The sequence below is a fragment of the Gekko japonicus genome, unplaced genomic scaffold (assembly GCF_001447785.1).
Source record: "Gekko japonicus isolate JY-2015 unplaced genomic scaffold, Gekko_japonicus_V1.1 scaffold2658, whole genome shotgun sequence".
Classification (NCBI taxonomy): Eukaryota; Metazoa; Chordata; class Lepidosauria; order Squamata; family Gekkonidae; genus Gekko; species Gekko japonicus.
The window spans coordinates 188,922-206,346 of record NW_015173216.1 but is presented as its reverse complement, the minus strand read 5'-3'; the positions used below and the strand labels follow the sequence as shown (position 1 = coordinate 206,346).

The 17,425-nt window shown below is 49.9% G+C and overlaps 1 protein-coding gene across 1 annotated transcript in view; it reads left to right on the top strand.

The window, feature by feature from the left end:
• Window positions 1-10,489, top strand: part of MFSD6 (major facilitator superfamily domain containing 6) — a 13,396-nt gene extending 2,907 nt beyond the window's left edge. Inside the window, exons 2-4 of the mRNA XM_015422704.1 lie at window positions 1,636-1,734; window positions 4,332-4,612; window positions 8,669-10,489. Of these exons, the coding sequence (XP_015278190.1) occupies window positions 1,636-1,734; window positions 4,332-4,612; window positions 8,669-8,860 (572 nt within the window). The 3' untranslated portion in view covers window positions 8,861-10,489. The remainder of the gene's footprint in view (window positions 1-1,635; window positions 1,735-4,331; window positions 4,613-8,668) is intronic.
• Window positions 10,490-17,425: the final 6,936 nt, after the last annotated feature.

Sequence of the window (17,425 nt, the reverse complement as noted above, 5' to 3'; positions counted from 1 at the left end):
CCGAACAGTCCACAGTAAAGCCGAAACGGCAATACTGGAACAGGCGAAGCTACATTTGCAGAACACGAGATCCTGGCCTTAAAAAACCACGTCCTGTTTCCTTTGGGGAAGGACAGAGCTGGGTGTTGCACTTTGATGAGAGAAATTCTCTGCCTGGCGTCAGAGAGCAACAGGAACACATTTTAGTCTTTCTTCCAGCGCGGCACGGTGTGGCAGGATAGCCTCTGGGAGTCCCCAGTTCGAGTCCCCACCCCTCCCTGGAAGCTTGCTGGGTGATCCTCGGGCCAGCCACAGTCTCTCTCTCTTTCTCTCAACCCCACCTCCCTCACAGGGTTGTTTTGAGGATAAAACGGAGGTGGGGGGAGGAGAATGGTGTCGTGGGCCACTCTGGATCCCCGCTGGGGAGAAGAGTGGGGGAACAAATCTCTAAATCGATTAAATAAATATTCTTTTACTTATTTCTGAAGTGTCCCTCACACGGTCCAACGTATTCCAATGAGCAGAAGTTGAGACATGGGGCACGGCTACCGATGGTTTCCTCCAGGGCTTTTTTTTCTGGGGGAAGGTGCCAGAATGAAGAAGAGAAGAAGAAGAGGTTGGATTTATACCCCACCCTTCACTCGGAGTCTCAGAGCGGCTTACAGACTCCTTTCCCTTCCCCTCCCCACAACAGACACCCTGTGAGGTAGGTGGGGCTGAGAGAGCTCTTGACAGAAACTGCTCTTTTTCAAGAACAGCTCTGACAGAACGATGGCTTGCCCAAGGTCATCCAGCAGCTGCGAGTGGAGGAATGGAGAAAGTTCATGAGTTTTCAGTATGCAGATGGAAAACTTCATTTCCCTCTTGAGACTTCCAGAACCTCTTTTTTCCTTTTTTTTAAAAAAAGGCCTGGTTATCTCTGGAAACCGTCCAGAGAAAGGAGACCGGATTTGTTCACATTATGACTGTTTGGCCGCTTCCGAAATGCCGCCCTTTTCTGCCGGAGTTTGATCTTCAGCTCCCCGTTTTGTAGACTCTTGGCGCTATCAAGCCTATAGTTAATTCCTTTCCAGGGAGCGAAGACAAAAACGTGTGAGCTGCAGGCTAAAAAATTGTGAGCTGGCTCGCACTCACTCGGCTTAGAGGGAACACTGGACTCCAGCGGCACCTTTGAGACCAACAAAGGTTTCTTCATGGCATGAGCTTTTGTGTGCACTTCCCTCTTGAGAGTTACGGCACCTCTTTTTCCCCTTTTTTTTTTAAAAAAAAGGCCTGGTTATCTCTGGAAACCGTCCAGAGGAAGGAGACTGGATTTGTTCACATTATGACCATTTGGCCGCTTCCAAAATGCTGCCTTTTTCTGCCAGAGCTTGATCTTCAGCTCCCCATTTTGTAGACTCTTGGCGCGAAGCGGCTCCTGACACGGTCCCGGTGGTTTTCCTTCAGGAAACGCAGCCCCTCTCTTTCACGGGCCGGGGATGGAAACCGCCTGGTCCGTTTGGGGCCCGCACTTCATCTCCACGCTTTGCCCGGGGAGCCCGCTTCCCCGTCGCCAAGTTTCCCCCAGCCGCTTCGTCGTCCTTGGTTGTTCCAGTCAGACCGCCTTCTCTTGTCAGCAGAGTAAAGACCGGATGCTAAGTCGATTTCTCTCCTCAGGGGCGGCTTCCACATTCAGAGGGATCGGAATGGCCTGTCTTGTGATCCTCTTACTTTTCGCTTTGATCCAGTGGCTGGCGGTTCCCGACGAGCAAGAAGGTAAACGGCCGCGGTTACTCCCACCCTGGCCACCTTCAGACTGGACTCCCGCTGGCCCCTTTGTGAAGCTGCTCTGGATCCGTCGTCGGCGTCAGGCTGTTAATTTACCTATTTTTTTTAACTTACTTTTTTTATTTTTTAAAGCAACAAGTATACAGAAATCTAAACCATCCACTTTTTAAGCTAACAAAAAGGATTTTGTTATCACAACACCCTTTACACTTTATAGTTTTAAGTATAAACATTATTGAACACTTGGCTCAAGTGGTTAAGATGCTGAACTGCAGGCTGTGGAAGGTCGGTAGTTCAGCAGTTCGAGACCCGAGTGTGCCGCATGATGGAGCGAGCTCCCATCTCTAGTTCCAGCTCCTGCCAACCTAGCAGTTTGAAAGCAAGAAATTGCAAGTAGATAAATAGGTACCACTTCGGTGGGAAGGGAACAGCGTTCCGTGAGCCTTGGTGTTTAGTCATGCCGGCCACATGACCACGGAAACGTCTTCGGACAGCGCTGGCTCTTTGGCTTTGAAACGGAGATGAGCACCGCAACCCTAGAGTCGGATTCGACTGGCTTTCGAGCAAGGGAACCTTTACCTTTACCTTAAAATACAAAATTAAGATATTTCTTGGGTACTAAACACATCTTGTTCGTAGAATTAGTAATTAAAAGAAAGAAAGCCATCTTTTCAAAAATTCAGTCGAAGTCTTATTTCGATCAGCCTCTACTATCTGAGATACTAATTTGTCTGTGACTGCCACGTCCCAAACCTTCACGTACCATTGACTTACACTTGGGATTTTTTTTTCGATTTCCAGTTTTGTGCGATTAACGTTTTTGCTGCAATGAGAAAAATGAGTAAGAGGTTAATTTACTTATTTACCTAATTTATTGCCTACCTAAGACTCAAAGGTGAAATGTTTGTGTGCGTGTGTGTGCTTATATACCCTGACCTGGACGGCCCAGGGTAGTCCAATCTTATCACATAAGTCCCAAACCTTCATGTACCATTGATTTACACTTGGAATTTTTTTTTCGATTTCCAGTTTTGTGCAATTAACGTCTTTGCTGCAATGAGAAAAATTAGTAAGAGGTTAATTTACTTATTTACCTATGGATAGGCCAGTCTAGCCTCATCTCCTCAGATCTCAGAAGCTTTGCAGGATGAGCCCCGATTACTATTTGGACGGGAGACCACCAAGGAAGGAGTGGGTTGCAGTGTGGAGGCAGGCAATGGGAAACCACCTTTGAGTGTCTCTTGCATTGGAAACCCTACGGCAGTGATGGCGAACCTTTTAGAGACCGAGTGCCCAAACCACGACCCAAAACCCACTTATTTGTCGCAAAGTGCCAACATGGCAATTTAACCTGAATACTGAGGTTGTAGTTTAGAAAAAACAACTCGTACATTAACATAAGATGATCCAAACAAAGTAAGGAAAGCAATCCCAAATGCTTTCGTTTACTTAAAATTATTTGGCAGAGAATTCGACACTTTAATGACGGTCTGGGCCTGGCTGGGGCGATGGCACGCGTGCCCACAGAGAGGGCTCTGAGTGCCACCTCTGGCACGTGTGCCATCGGTTCCTGTCCTACGGGGTCGCGGTGACCTGACGGCACTTTCCACCACCAGTTTTCCCTGACTTGGATAGCCTAGGCAAGCCCGATCTCATCAGAGCCCGGAAGCTAAGTAGGGTCGGCCTTGGTTAGTACTTGGATGGGAGACCGCCAAGGAAGCCCCGGTTTGCTATGCAGAGGTGGGCAATGGCGAACCACCTCTGCTTTGCCTCTTGCCTTGAAAACCCTACGGGGTCGCCGTAAGTTGGCCTAGACTTCACAGCCGTTTACACACACACACACACACATTTAGTCAGGTGGCACAAAAGGCCTTTCTAAACATTTCTGATTTGCATATTCTGTGGAATTATCGCAGCGTGGGGGGGGCGCCTTCCACAAGGCAGGGGCTGCCCCACAGAACGTGGGTGAGTGGCCAGTTGTCGATCTCACTCATTTGCGGAGCAACACGGTTGGGTTTGACCTTTAAAATCCTAGCCGTTCCAGACTTCAGGGTCGCCTTCTCCCTGCCAACTGGCCGTCAACTCAGTTAATCTCCTCTGAGGGCACGCTCTGTGTTCCTTAGTTGTTGGATGTTTTGTCAGCTGGCTTACTCGGGACAGGGAGGTGGCACCATGACTGCGGGTTGGATCCAGAGGATGTTTGCCATGTGGGGGCAGGGCAGGGAAAGAACAGTCCCCTCAGGTGCCGGCACTGGAGTTAATTTTTCAGTCCCAAGTGGGGAGTGTAAGGGACACACCCACAAACCACGTTCACACTGGAGTTCAGTTGAGGTTTGGAGTGACGCCTGACTGTAGCTGATCTTTAGAGGAGAAGAATTTTGCCTGAATGAGAACATAACCTAAGACCCGGCCCTGCTGGATCAGAGATAGTCAGTCTAGTCCAGCATCCTGTCTCACACAGTGGCCAGCCAGTTCTCCAGAACCTCTCTAGGAGCAGGATTCTAAAAAATTGATGGTGCTTGGCCGTCCCACTTAATTCTTTTGGGTCACGGCTGATCTTTTCCTTGTTGTTTTCCCCATTCCAGAAAAGACCATGCTGGCCGAAAGGATCCCGGTGCCTTCCAGCCCGGTGCCCATCGCCACGATCGACCTGGTCCAGCAACAGACCGAAGACATCCTGCCTCGGCCAGAGCCCCGGGTCCCCCCCAAGAAGACCAAGCACCAGGAGGAGCAGGAGGACGTGAACAAGCCCGCCTGGGGAGTCAGTTCTTCTCCGTGGGTGACTCTCGCTTACGCCATCTACCAAATCAAGGAGATGGTGCAGCTCTCCAAGAGCAACCAGGCCTCCGAGAGCCAACCTCTGCAGGTAACGCAGCCCTTGCTGCCGAAAAGCTTTTTCTAAGAGCAGGCCACCCGACGGGAACGAGAGTGGCGGGGTCCGTTACCGGAAGCCTTAAGATAGCAAAGCGCGAACTCCGCTCCCGACGAATAGAGCCCTGCCGGCCCCTTACTTAGAAACTTTCGAGCCACTGAACGAATAGCGGAGTCGAAAGTAGCCAGCGTTGCTTGTGCATCTACGTCATAGCAGCGAAGGGTTCTCCTGGGGTGCTCTTCCAATGCAGTCGGACCAGGCGGACTGACGAAAGCCGTGCTTTACGGAACGCGCGCTGCAGCAAGCAGCATTGCTGCGGGATGCGTTGGTGGGCTGAGCCGTAGGAGCCTTTAAAAGGGATTCGGTAACTTTAGGGGGTGGTCAGCTTGTCAGTGGCTATTAACGAAACGGCCCCAGCCCGTGTTCAGAGGCAACGCAGCAGCTGCCGGCTGCAAGCCACCAAATGCCTCTCTTCCGCGGGTAACTGTTGTAGGCTGGGGGCCAGACCAAACGGACCCGTGGTCCAACACCATGTATTTGTCCTATGCAGCCTGTAAATATATATAATCTTCTAGGTAGGGGGAGGGGACCTTAGGGGAACTCCCCCGATAGTACCTCACATGCTCATTGCTGATCTCTGATTACAAATCACTGGGTTTAAAAGAAATAAACCAAAAATATATAGGAATTAACCGCTGCAGCTCAGGCTTGTGACTTGCGTTGTCCATCTTGTGTGTCGGTTGCCGTGAGCCGGCATCCGCTTTGGGGCACCGGAGGAGCCACCATGTCCAATGCTCCCTCTAAGCCGTGGAGCCTTGTGAGCTCCTGGCATGAAAGCTGTGAGCGATTCGGCGACTGCATAAATTAGTTGGCTCTGGAGCCCTCCTTCCTGAGCTAAGACAAAGATGTGTGAGCCAGAGGCTAAAAAACTGTGAGCTAGCTCACACCAACTCAGCTTAGAGGGAACACTGGCCGTGTCCCACTTTTACAATATTTGTGCCACAGGGCAAACGCAAGCGATGAATGTAATTCTTCAAGTGTAAAAGCATAGGAAGTGTCCTGCTTGTTATTGTGGCCTCTGTGTGTGTGTGTGTGTGTGTGTGTGTGTACACCGATCGCAGAATGTGTGTATATTTTAACTTTAGAGACAGACTTAAGACCCATTTTGTAAAACTGGATGTTTGGAAAAGCAGGAAAATGGAGTCGTGTGTCTCTTGATATTGACGTAGGGACACTTCAGAAAATGAATGTATTCTCTGGCGCCTGTAGGGTTCCCATTTGCATGCTTATGGTGGTCAGCCTCCAGGTAATTGCGACCCTTGCCTGACATTGCTTACCTGTTCGGTGGGAGGAAACTGGGGCCGAGGAGGGGGCGGGCATCTAGTTACAGGAAGTTCTGACCATAGAGTTCCTGCCAATTCCTAGCACTACCAGGAAGTGCGAAGGGTAGCTCTAGGAATTGCCAGGAGCTCTTTGCCCTGCTGTTGGCCTTCCAGAGGAGCCGGTTGGCCACTGTGTGAGACAGGATGCTGGACTAGATGGACGACTGGTCTGATCCAGCAGGGCTCTTCTGATGTTTTTATGTTCAGAACTGCTGCTCAGAAAAGGGGTTTGGTTGTGCAGAGTTTTAAGAGACCCATTGGGCATGTGGCTAAAAATGAAACAGGAAGTGAAGAATTCCCCATGTCGGTGCTTCCACTTAGTGCCGTTTCAGTGGCAGGTATGGAATCCATGCCCCATGGAACATACAAAGCAGCTGCTTTTAAGACAGGGTTGCCAGATCCCTCCTGGCAACCGGTGGGGGATGGGAGACTTACCTGGAAGTGATTTTATCACACCGGCGATGCCCAGGCGACGCTCTGGTATTTGGGCAAAATACTACGGTAAAACCGGCTTCTAGCGAAGAGTTTCCCCCCAGATACCAGAGCGTCAACTGGACATCACTGGTGTGATGACATCACTTCCTGTGCAACGCTGACGAGAAGCCCTGGGCCTTTCTCTTTCTCCAGGGACGTCCCTCAGCTGGCCAACTGATTGGCGACTGGGGAGCAGGGCCTGTTGGCGGGGGACGCCTTCCTCCACCAGGGACCCCCCCTAATTTGGGACCAACCCTATTTTGAGAGCCGGATCAGATTCATCGACAGTGTTTTAAAGCAGGGCTCCCCAATCTTTTTGAGCCTGTGGCACGTTTGGCATTCTGTCACAGCACGGTGGCCGCAATCACAAAATGGCTGCCGCAGGAGGTCGAGCCAGCCACAAAATGTCAGGGAGCGAGGTTACATATGTAACTCTTAATAGTAACGATTCAACATTTCAGGCAGAAGCTCTGTTTAGCGGGGTGACTTTTAATCTGCACAGCCAGTCAGATGCCCTGCTGGGAAAATGCCCCACCTCGCCCCTGCCACTCTTTAAACGTAGTTGGTGAGCACAGGGAAAGGTGTCGGGCATCCTGGCGCCCACGGGCACCGCGTTGGGGAGCCCTGCGTTAAAGCATCGATTGTAAACATGTCAAACTCGTATTTTGCATCAGTAGCCGTTCCACTCCCATCGGTGTCTTCATGGGATTGGTATCCAAATTTTTACCCTACCTTGACTGGCAGCACCATATGAAACTCTGAGAAGAACGTTGGCTGGCTTGTGGGTATGAGACCCCGTCTAGTAGGTGGATTTGGGCACACAGTCTGGCTTCTGTGTGCGGACTTCCTTTGCCAAATCCGAGTCCGGGCATCACAGAAATTAACGTTTGTATTAGACAATAATGCAGTAATAAGGCTCTGACCTTCTAGGGAACCTTGTTCTTTACATCCGGAGGAGTTGGCCGTGTTAGTCTGCTGCAAAATAGTAAAAAGCCCAGTAGCACTGGGGTGTCAAACATGCGGCCCGGGGGTCGAATCAGGCCCCCGGAGGGCTTCCATCAGGCCCGCAGTGGAACTGGCCCTTTCCTGCTTCCAGTTCTGCTGTTGCTGCTGCTGCTGCATCATAGCTTGCTTCGCCAGACTCTCTCATTCGCTCAGCCATTTCATGTTTTAACCTGGGTCCTAGACTCAGAACTCTGAGCATGAGGTTTCTGTGGTGAAAGTCAATAAATCAAAAGTAGGTTGCAGCTTACAGAGCTAATGTTTTAAGCATGTTTTTATTTTAAGTTAAAAAAAAACCTTTGTGTCTGTGTCCTTTATGAAGTTTATATCTCCGCTACCCGGCGTTACATTTTGTGACACACGTGACCCGGCCTGACAAGGTCTCATTTATGTCAGATCCAGCCCTTGTAACAAATGAGTTCAACACGCCTGCAGTAGCACCTTTAAGACTAACAAAGTTTATTGTAGCATAAGCTTTCGAGAAACACAGTTCTCAGGCGAAGAGAGCTGTGTTTCTCAAAAGCTTATGCTACAATAAACTTTGTTAGTCTTAAAGGTGCTACCGGGCTTTTTACTATTTTGTTCTTTAAATGATACTTGCAACTTCTGGGGAATGGCTTTTAAAACACACAGAACGGACTGGTTCCAGAATGTAATATCTTCTCCCACCTCCCACCCCCATTGGCTGTTGCCGGCTGCTTAGTATGTCTACTGAAATATTCATAGTTCTGCTCCAGAAATAGCAAACACATTGGGATGGGAAGTGTTACACGGGGGGAAATAGGTCAAGAAATACACGCAGCTACATTAGAAGTAGAAAACGGGAACCTGAAACGCGTCAACGAATAATAGGAATATTTGGTTTCTTTCGCGTGTCAAATAAAGAAAATCCCGTCATTTTGTTACCTTGAAATACAATGAGTTTTTCCCCCTCATGCTGCTTGCGGAAGAGCAGTTGGGAAAAGATAAGGAAGGTAAGTCGGGTCGCCTTGTGTTCGGACGTGTTACGTGACCTCCGATGGCTTCCCTCCTCGCTTCCATGTTTGTGTGGCTGGCTCGTGCGTGCTCTGCTTATGAGGAACCTGCCTGGCTCCCCCGGAATGGCCGAATACCTGTGTTCCCCAAGCAGAAAGTCGTCCCCCCCCTCACCAAGCATTCACTTGACATGTTTTCTCTTCTCTCTCTTTCCTAGCAAGCCAACAGTAGCCCTAGCAGTGAGCCAAGCAATCCTTCCAACCAGTCTCTGGATCTGAGAAACAGTGACGCCTCTGGAGACACTTCGGTACCTCCGGCCCCCCTCGACCCCCAGCCCAGCCCTGACTCCCCTACGCCCGACCCAGTTCCCTCGGACAGTAAAGCTCCGTCTCTGGCGGCTGAGCACTAAACTGAATTTTCTGCATCCCGCTGCTGTGTCGAATCCTGCTCCTGGCCAGAGAGCCTGAAACCACGGCTCCCTTCATCACGCCGGTAACCTGACACACTTTTAAAATATTCAAGGCCTTTTCTTGTGACAAAACCCGACCGGCCTGTTTTAGGGAGGGCCGAAAGCCAGAGAGGGCACAACGGACAAGACCGTGTTATTAGTAACCAGCAACAGCCCTTCGATATTTCTCTTGACAGATTTGTGACCCGTATAGAAAGGCTGGGTCGGCCTATATCCCTGTGTCAGACAGAAGGTCGATCTTGATCTATTTGACATTTAATTTGTCCTCTACAAAGGGGGAGGGGGAATAAAAATTTGATTCACGTTTCCCAAGAGGAAGGTTGAATTACAGTCACCCCTAGCTTGATAATGTTTTGTGTTAGTTACTGGGGGGGGAGGGGAAATACGCTTTCCCCTCTTCTGTCTTAAGTTACATAGGACGAGTACCGATTTCTTTGTAAAAACCGGACAAACGGTTGAAACGTCCAAGAAAAATACTAGCAAGCGCCTAAACGAGGGAGCAGGATAGAAATCTGTCTTTCATAAAGACTTCTCGGAAAACCACGCACAGGTTTCGGCTTTTCGGTTAAGGTTTTCAGTTAAGCACGTGTCGGGAACTCCTCCAGCCAACGAAGTTGCTGTTAGACCTTTCCGCCTACTGGACTGAGGACCGTCAAGAAGGGCAGTTTTAGAAAGAAGAGCGTGATCGAGTCGTGTATCGATGCACATTTCTTTACTTAGGAGTGAGTAGTTTTAGGGGGAAGACTGTTTAAGCAGGGCACCCAGTGACAAGTGGGACTGTTTAGGCTTTCACAGGGGATGCAGTAGCCCTAGTCCAGTGGGGAGGTTTCACCTACAGGAAGTCTCTCTCTCTCTCACTCTCTGAAGAGCTTCCCTTTTCCCTGTGGAAGTGATAATGGGCGCAGGGAAAGACCCCTCCTTCCCTGCATTTTGGACTCTGCTAATGCACTCTCAGACAGGTGATCCAACATGGTTTGTTTTTTGGGGGGGAGGGGGGGACTGTTGAGTCTGGGTCGCACAGGAGGCTTGCTGACAGCGCTGGTGGGAGAAAAGGGAGTCTCTAATGCCCAGTGGGAGGTTCCTCGACCGAACGCCACTGAAGCCCATCTCATGAGGGGCCCACGGCTTGTATCTTGCCGAGGTCTTTTCCCCACAGAAAGAGCCCCTTCCGTGGGGGAAGGCTTCCGACTTCGCTGGACAGAGTGGCAGGATACAAGCCGACAAGGTTATAATTTTGGGACGTGGTATAAAGTCGGTTAATTTGGGGAAGCATTTAAAATCCACATTAATCCATAAATAAAGTGCCTGAGGGCCAAACGACTTCTAGAGGAGGGAGGGAGGGCACGGTTAATTCAGAAACGAGAGCAGAGACACAGGTATAAGGGAAACGGGCACACTACGTTTGGGGTGTTGTTGTACACTTTTGTGTTTTGTCAGACACTGGCAGGGTCGGGGTCTCGTGTGTTTCTCGGTGTTGGGCGATCCTCGCTCACTTCTGCCGTTTGCAACTGTGAGCAAAAGTTAAGCTTGAAGCTAAAGTCCTTTAGGCCGAGGGGGGGGGCACATAGAGCTGGGGGGGCCTTGGGGGGGGGAGCCCTCTCTGATTCGGCCCTTTTGAGGCCAGATTAGCTACATTCTTGCCTCAAAGGAAGACCACGTGGAGCCCAATTCCCAGTGGTTTCCCACCGCCAGCGTGGTCTTCTGGCAACCCAGTCAGGTGGCAAGCGGCTGAGGTAGGTCCTAGAATTTGCCCTCCGTCTGGCCTGCTAATGTATACGCTGGACACCTGTCCCCGCTGTCGTCTGAACGGGGCAGCTGAGAAGAGGCAACCGAAGGTCATTCTCAATGCGGTCAAGTCAAGCCAGGGCAGCTGAGATGGGCCCAGTCCTTTATAAAGGCCAAGTAACGTCCACATATTGGTTAGATTTGTAGGCCTCTGCTCTGCAGAGCTGCACACTGCCTTTCTTGATCGTTAACGGCAAGATCTGTAGCAGGTATATCCCAGAGCTGGGCAGAAGGGATGAAAAGGGGAACCCACGGACTGGAAAAGAGGCTCCTCCGGGTCCCTCACGATGCCCCACGGAATAGCGTGGGGCATTCTTTCTTCCTAAGCCTTAAGGGAAGGTTGAAGGAACTGAAGCAGAATCTGTCCATGGAAACCGGGGGACCAAACGCCAGAGAGTAGTCACTAGCTATTTTTTTTGCACTTCAACTTAAATGTACTGTACTGTAAATTTCTCATGGCGTCTTAAGTGTCCTTTAAAAAAAAAGTAATCAGAAATGTATTTATTGTTTATATCTGGGGGAGGGGGTGGGCAGGATCGGCTAGGAAGAACCAAGCAGTTGGCGGGCTTTAACAAAAGGGGAGGGGGTATTTTAAAAAAAAACAAAAAGCAACCGGTCAGCTAACTTGCGAAGGGCTCGCCAGGTGGAAGCCGAGGGCGGCGTCGATCTTGTGAGAGGCCGCAGAGGACACGTGTTAACGTTTACACTCCTGGATTGTCTTTTGAATATGTCCCTTCATTCCATGTGGGCAGTGGAACTGTACACGGGTTTTCATATTTGTGAAATTTGTTTAAAATGGTAGTGGCAAAAAAATTAAAAAAGATTCACTGGACAGAGCCACGTGTGGGCGTTTCTTTTTTGGTTTATGTAACAGCCTGCTGATGGAGAATATCCTGATTAAAACAAGGGGCGGGGGGAAGGACCATGGGGAAGGGCCATGAAAATGGGAAGGTGTGAATCAATGCTCCCTCTAAGCTGGGGAGTCGTGTGAGCAAAAATTCTACTTTGTGAGCGACTGGCATTAAAATTGTGAGCAAACGATTAGGCTGCTGCATAAGTTAGTTTGCTCTGGAGCCATCCCTTCCTGAGCGAAGACAAAAATGTTTGAGCTGGAGGCTAAAAAACGGTGAGCTAGCTCACGCTAACTCGGCTTAGAGGGAACAGTGGTGTGAATGATCTTAGCTCGCCTTTAGAGAGAACACTTCGGCACTCACTGAAAACCAACCATTTAATTTATTTAAAACATTCAAGAGCCGCCTTTCTCACGTGCGGAACGCATGGCGGCTTACAATATATATAAATAAAACAGAAACACAGTAAAAACAAGAGTTATGAACCCCATAAAAGTCACAGTATTAAAAACTCCAACTAAGACTGCCCCATTTGGCTTACTGTGTACAGTTCTTGATCAAGATGGGCGGCCATGTTAGTCTGCCTGTAGCAGTAGAAAAGAGCAAGAGTCCAGGAGCACCTTAAAGACAAACAGAATTTGGCAGGGGAGGAGCTTTCATGAGTCACGGCTCACCTCTTCAGATGCAGCTCTTGTCACAGTTCTGGTCACTGTATCTCCAACAGGATGTTGCAGAGCTGGGAAAAGTACAGAGGAGGGCAACCAACCAAGATGATGAGGGGGTGGTGATGGCCACAGGAATAAACAGCTTTCAAAGGGCACGAGAGAGATTAAAGGCCTCGCTTCCCTGAGGCGATTCCTGTCCTTTTCCCTTAGCAGGCCATAACAAGGAGCCCCCCCCATGCCCTGTTGTCGGCCCTCCAGAGGAGTATATAAATAAAACAGAAACACAGTAAAAACAACAGTTATGAACCCCATAAAAGTCACAGTATTAAAAACTCCAACTAAGACTGCCTCATTTGGCTTACTGTGTACAGTTCTTGATCAAGATGGGCGGCCATGTTAGTCTGCCTGTAGCAGTAGAAAAGAGCAAGAGTCCAGGAGCACCTTAAAGACAAACAGAATTTGTGGCAGGGGAGGAGCTTTCGTCAGTCACGGCTCACCTCTTCAGATGCAGCTCTGGTCACAGTTCTGGTCACCGTATCTCCAACAGGATGTTGCAGAGCTGGAGAAAGTACAGAGGAGGGCAACCAGCCAAGATAATGAGGGGGTGGTGATGGCCACAGGAATAAACAGCTTTCAAAGGGGACGCTTCCCTGAGGCGATTCCTGTCCTTTCCCCTTAGCAGGCCATAATGAGGACCCCGCCCCCAATGCCCTGTTGTTGGCCCTTCAGAGGAACTGGTTGGCCCCTGTGTGAGACGGGATGTTGGGCTAGATGGACCCCTGCTCTGATCCAACGGGGCTCTTCTGATGTTCTTAGGAAGGCCTCGGCCTCTATGCTCTGTTGTTGGCCCTCCAGGGGAACTGGTTGGCCACAGCGTGAGACAGGATGCTGGGCTAGATGGGCCACTGGTCTGATCCAGGAGGGCTCTTCTGATGTTCTTATGAAGGCCTCGGCCTCTCTGCCCTGTTGGTGGCCCTCCAGAGGAACTGGTTGGCCACTGTGTGAGACAGGATGCTGGACTAGATGGGCCACTGGTCTGATCCAGGAGGGCTCTTCTGATGTTCTTAATACAAGCTAAATCAAGCAAAATGCAGTCCTAAATATAACCGTCTTCAACTGTCTTCTGAAGATTGACAATGAGGGGGTCAGGCACACCTCCCTAGGGAGGTAGTTCCATTATCGTGGGGCTGCCACTGAAAAGGCTTGGTGTAGTGGTTAAGAGCGGCAAAGTCTCATCTGGAGAACCAGGTTTGATCCCCCACTCCACATAAAGCTAAGTGGGTGACCTTGGGTCAGTCGTAGTTCTCTCAGAGCTCTTCTGTCACAAGCAGTTCTTCCAGAGCTCTCTCAGCCCCACCTACCTCACAAGGTGCCTGTTGTGGGGAGAGGAAGGGAAGTCGATTGTCAGCAGCTCTGAGACACACAAGGCCTGCTAGGTGACCTTGGGCCAGTCACGGTTCCCTCAAGACTCTCTCAGTCCCACCTACCTCACAGGGTGTCTGTTGTGGGGAGAGGAAGAGAGTTTGTAAGCCGCTCTGAGACTCCTTCAGGTAGTGAAGGGTGGGGTATAAAACCAGCGCCCAGGCAGAAATGTATGGGGGAAGACAGTTTTTGAGATACCCCCCGTCCCAAGCCACGTAGGGCTTTAAAGGAGAAAACCAACACTTGAAATGGGCTTGGGAGCAGATCAGTCATTGTGGTATTGGGGACCCATGTTCCCGAAAGCTGGCCCCAACCAGCAGTCTAGCTGCGGCTTCTAAACACTCTTCAAGGGTTAGCCCCAAGTAGAGCCAATTGCAGTAGTCCAGTTTAGATGTAACGAAGGCATGGATCACCGTGGCTAGATCTGTCTGAACCAGAAACAGACACAGTTGATGCACTAGCTGGAGCTGGGCAAACACACTTCGAGCCACAGCAGTCACCTGGTTTTCCAAGGACGGGGGATATAAGACAGGGCAGACACCACTGTTTACCAGCATCATACCACACGAGGCACATGACTTGCCAGGGAGTTGTCTAATGCGTAGCCAAGGGGAATGGAATACTCGTATCACGCTACCTGGACAGTGGCTCGGTAAGAAGGATGCTTCTTGGGTATGCAGTTTTTCAGAGACACGACGTCACCGCAGTGTAGAGCACACTAGAATTCTTTGTGTGTATTTTGTGTGTTTGTGAGCCTGGAAATCGTGGTGACTTCTGGTGGATCCCCAGTAGGGCTAGGATGTTTCAGAAAGGTGGCTTTGATAATTACCTGCCTCTGCTTCCTGGCCCTGGTATTCCTGGGAGGTCTCCCTTCCAAGTAATTGCCAAGGTCGGCCCTGCTTAGCCTCCGAGATCTGACGAGTTCAGGCTTGCTTGGGCGATCCGGTTCAGGGCTGCACACTAGAATTTCAGTTAAGCACACGCAGTGCATACAAGTTTGTCACGCGGGCCTCTGAGAACGGGCCATTCCCCGTAACAGCCTCCGTCCTCTTAACAAGGAGGCACATGTGCCTGCCACCCTGTGCCCATCGGCTCTAATAGTTGGGGGACCCCCGACTGAAAGAAACTCTCCAGTATTCAAAAAACGGCTTCAAAAAGTGAAAACGTTCCCCTTCTTGGTTGGGGCGGGGAAGCGAACTTGGGGAAAGCATGTACCGTTTTCATCACTGATGGACTGAGCAGTGCTTTTTATGTACAAAATAATTTATAAAGAAAACAGAAGAAAAGGTGCTTAAAGTTGCACCAATTTCCACCAATTCCTCCCTCAAGACTTGGGAGAGCCCTGAAGAAAGGTGCCGGTGCTCCGTACTGTTGGGGTACAGTAAAAAAAAAAAAAAAAGCCCTGGGTGTAAGATTAACATACAGGTAAGTAAAGGGTAAAGGTTTCCCTTGCTCGAAAGCTAGTCGAATCCTACTCTAGGGAGTGGTACTCATCTCTGTTTCCAAGCTGAAGAGCCAGTGCTGTCCGAAGACGTCTCCAAGGTCATGTGGCTGGCATCACTAGACGCCAAGGCGCACGGAACGCTGTTACTTTTCCACTGAAGTGGTGCCTATTTATCTGCTTGCAATTTCTTGCGTTCGAACTGCTAGGTTGGCAGGAGCTGGGGCCAGAGACGGGAGCTCACTCCATCACGTGGCACTCGGGTCTCCAACTGCCAAACTACAGACCTTCCAGTCTGCAGCTCAGCATCTTAACCTCTGAGCCACTGTGGCTCAGATAGGCATCTCAAAATTGGCCAAATGGTGCAACCTGTAAAACACACACAAACTTCTCAACGTTTGCCCAAGTCATTCTGCTGGTATCAAAGCTAGAAGCGACAGTAGGCAGTGAACGCTTAGCTTCTTTTAGGAGGGGTGGATTTCAATATTACATTGGCAGTTACCAAGTTCTTTTCTCAGTCGATTCAGATTAAAAATAATTAAATTTCACATTATATAGACACACGTATTAAATAAATTTCCTCCCATTTTTTAGCCTTAGTGTGACACTGTTCAGAGCCAAATTGACTGTAAGAACAGTATATTAAAATAAAGGCGGCTTCGTTTCAGACCACAGAAATCCTACAACTAGGGTTGCCAAGCCTCCAGGTGGGGCCTGGGGATCCCCTGCTTTTACAACTGACCTCCTGCTGACAGAGATCAGCTGCCCTGGAGAAAATGGCTGCTTGGAAGGGTGGACTCTGTGGTATTGGACCACGCTGAGGCCCCTCCCCAAACCCCGCCCTCTCCCAGATCCACCCCCAAAGTCTCCAGGTATTTCCCAACCCAGGCCTGGCAACCCTACCTGCAACACTTGAAGGTTTTCCTAGGAATTAACCTGCCCTTTTCCAGCCGCATCTTCTTAGGCCTGAGGACCGGAAACCTCTGCTTTCTTACAGGAGGGTCCCTAACGCTGCTTTCTACCGCCTTCAAGACTGAACACTGCCACTGTAATAACTTGATAGGGAAGAAGGCAGTCTTAGAAACAAGGGGTGGAAATGGGATTTCCAGTACTCATTCGGGGGGAGGGAGGAGTCTCGCCATTCAAAGATCTCTCTCCATGGCGTCCTCAGCCCTCCATTCCTCAGACATTCTCCTTTGACATGAATGTCTGACAAGAATTCCGATTAGGAGAGAATGGGAACGGAGCATGTACTATAGGAGCAAACCAAACAGTACGCCTTATCTACATAGAAGAAGAAGAGATTGGAGTCATACCCCGCCCTTCACTACCCACAGGAGTCTCAGAGCGGCTGACAAACGCCTCTCCCTTCCCCTCCCCACAACAGACACCTTGTGAGGTGGGTGGGGCCGAGAGAGCTCTGACAGAAACTGCTCTTTTTCAAGGACAGCTCTCTGACAGAACTGTAGTTTGCCCAAGGTCATCCAGCAGGCGCAAGTGGAGGAGTGGAGAAATCAAACCCGGTTCTCCCAGATTAGAGTCTGCGCACTGAACCGCTACGCCAGACTGCTGAATATAGGATTTCTAAGGCCTAATTCTAGATCTTTCCATCACACATTCTTGTGGTACCACATGCCTGTTTTGAAGGAACAAGACAGCCTCCTCCTGTATTCAAAAGCCATGGGAAACAGTAGCAAATGACGTCTGAGTTGTAAATACGGGGATTATAACCACTATGGAGGTTAAGATGTTCCTAACGGATGATGTAAACCAGGGTTCCCCAACATGGTGATCCTGGGCACCAGGTCACCCACCAAGTGTTTTTAGAAAGTGGGTGAGGCTTCTGACCGGCCCCTGGAGAGCTGATTGGCTGTGCAGATTTTTAAAAACGTTGCTTCCAGCAGCAGCCATCTTCACTGTGTGACTGAAAATAAACTGTGTATTCAAGAAAATATTTTTCAACCAAATATTTATTTTAAAAGGCATCCTGTTAAACAAAGTCTCTGCCAGAAATGTTGAAGAATTACACTGAAGAGTTACATTTTGTGACTGCCTCCGCCTCTTCCGGCGGCCATTTTGTGGTTGTGCCCACTGTTCAGTGGCAGAATTCCAACAGTACCGACAGACTCAAAAAGTCTGGGCCCCCATGTAAACTAAAACTAGGCTAAGGGTAAAGGTTTCCTTGCTCGAAAGCCAGTCGTATCCGACTCCAGGGAGCGGTGCTCATCTCCATTTCCAAGCCGAAGAGTCAGCGCTGCCTGAAGACGTTTCCGTGGTCATGTGGCTGACATGACTAAATGCCAAGGGGACCAGAACACGTTACCTTCCCACCGAAGTGGTA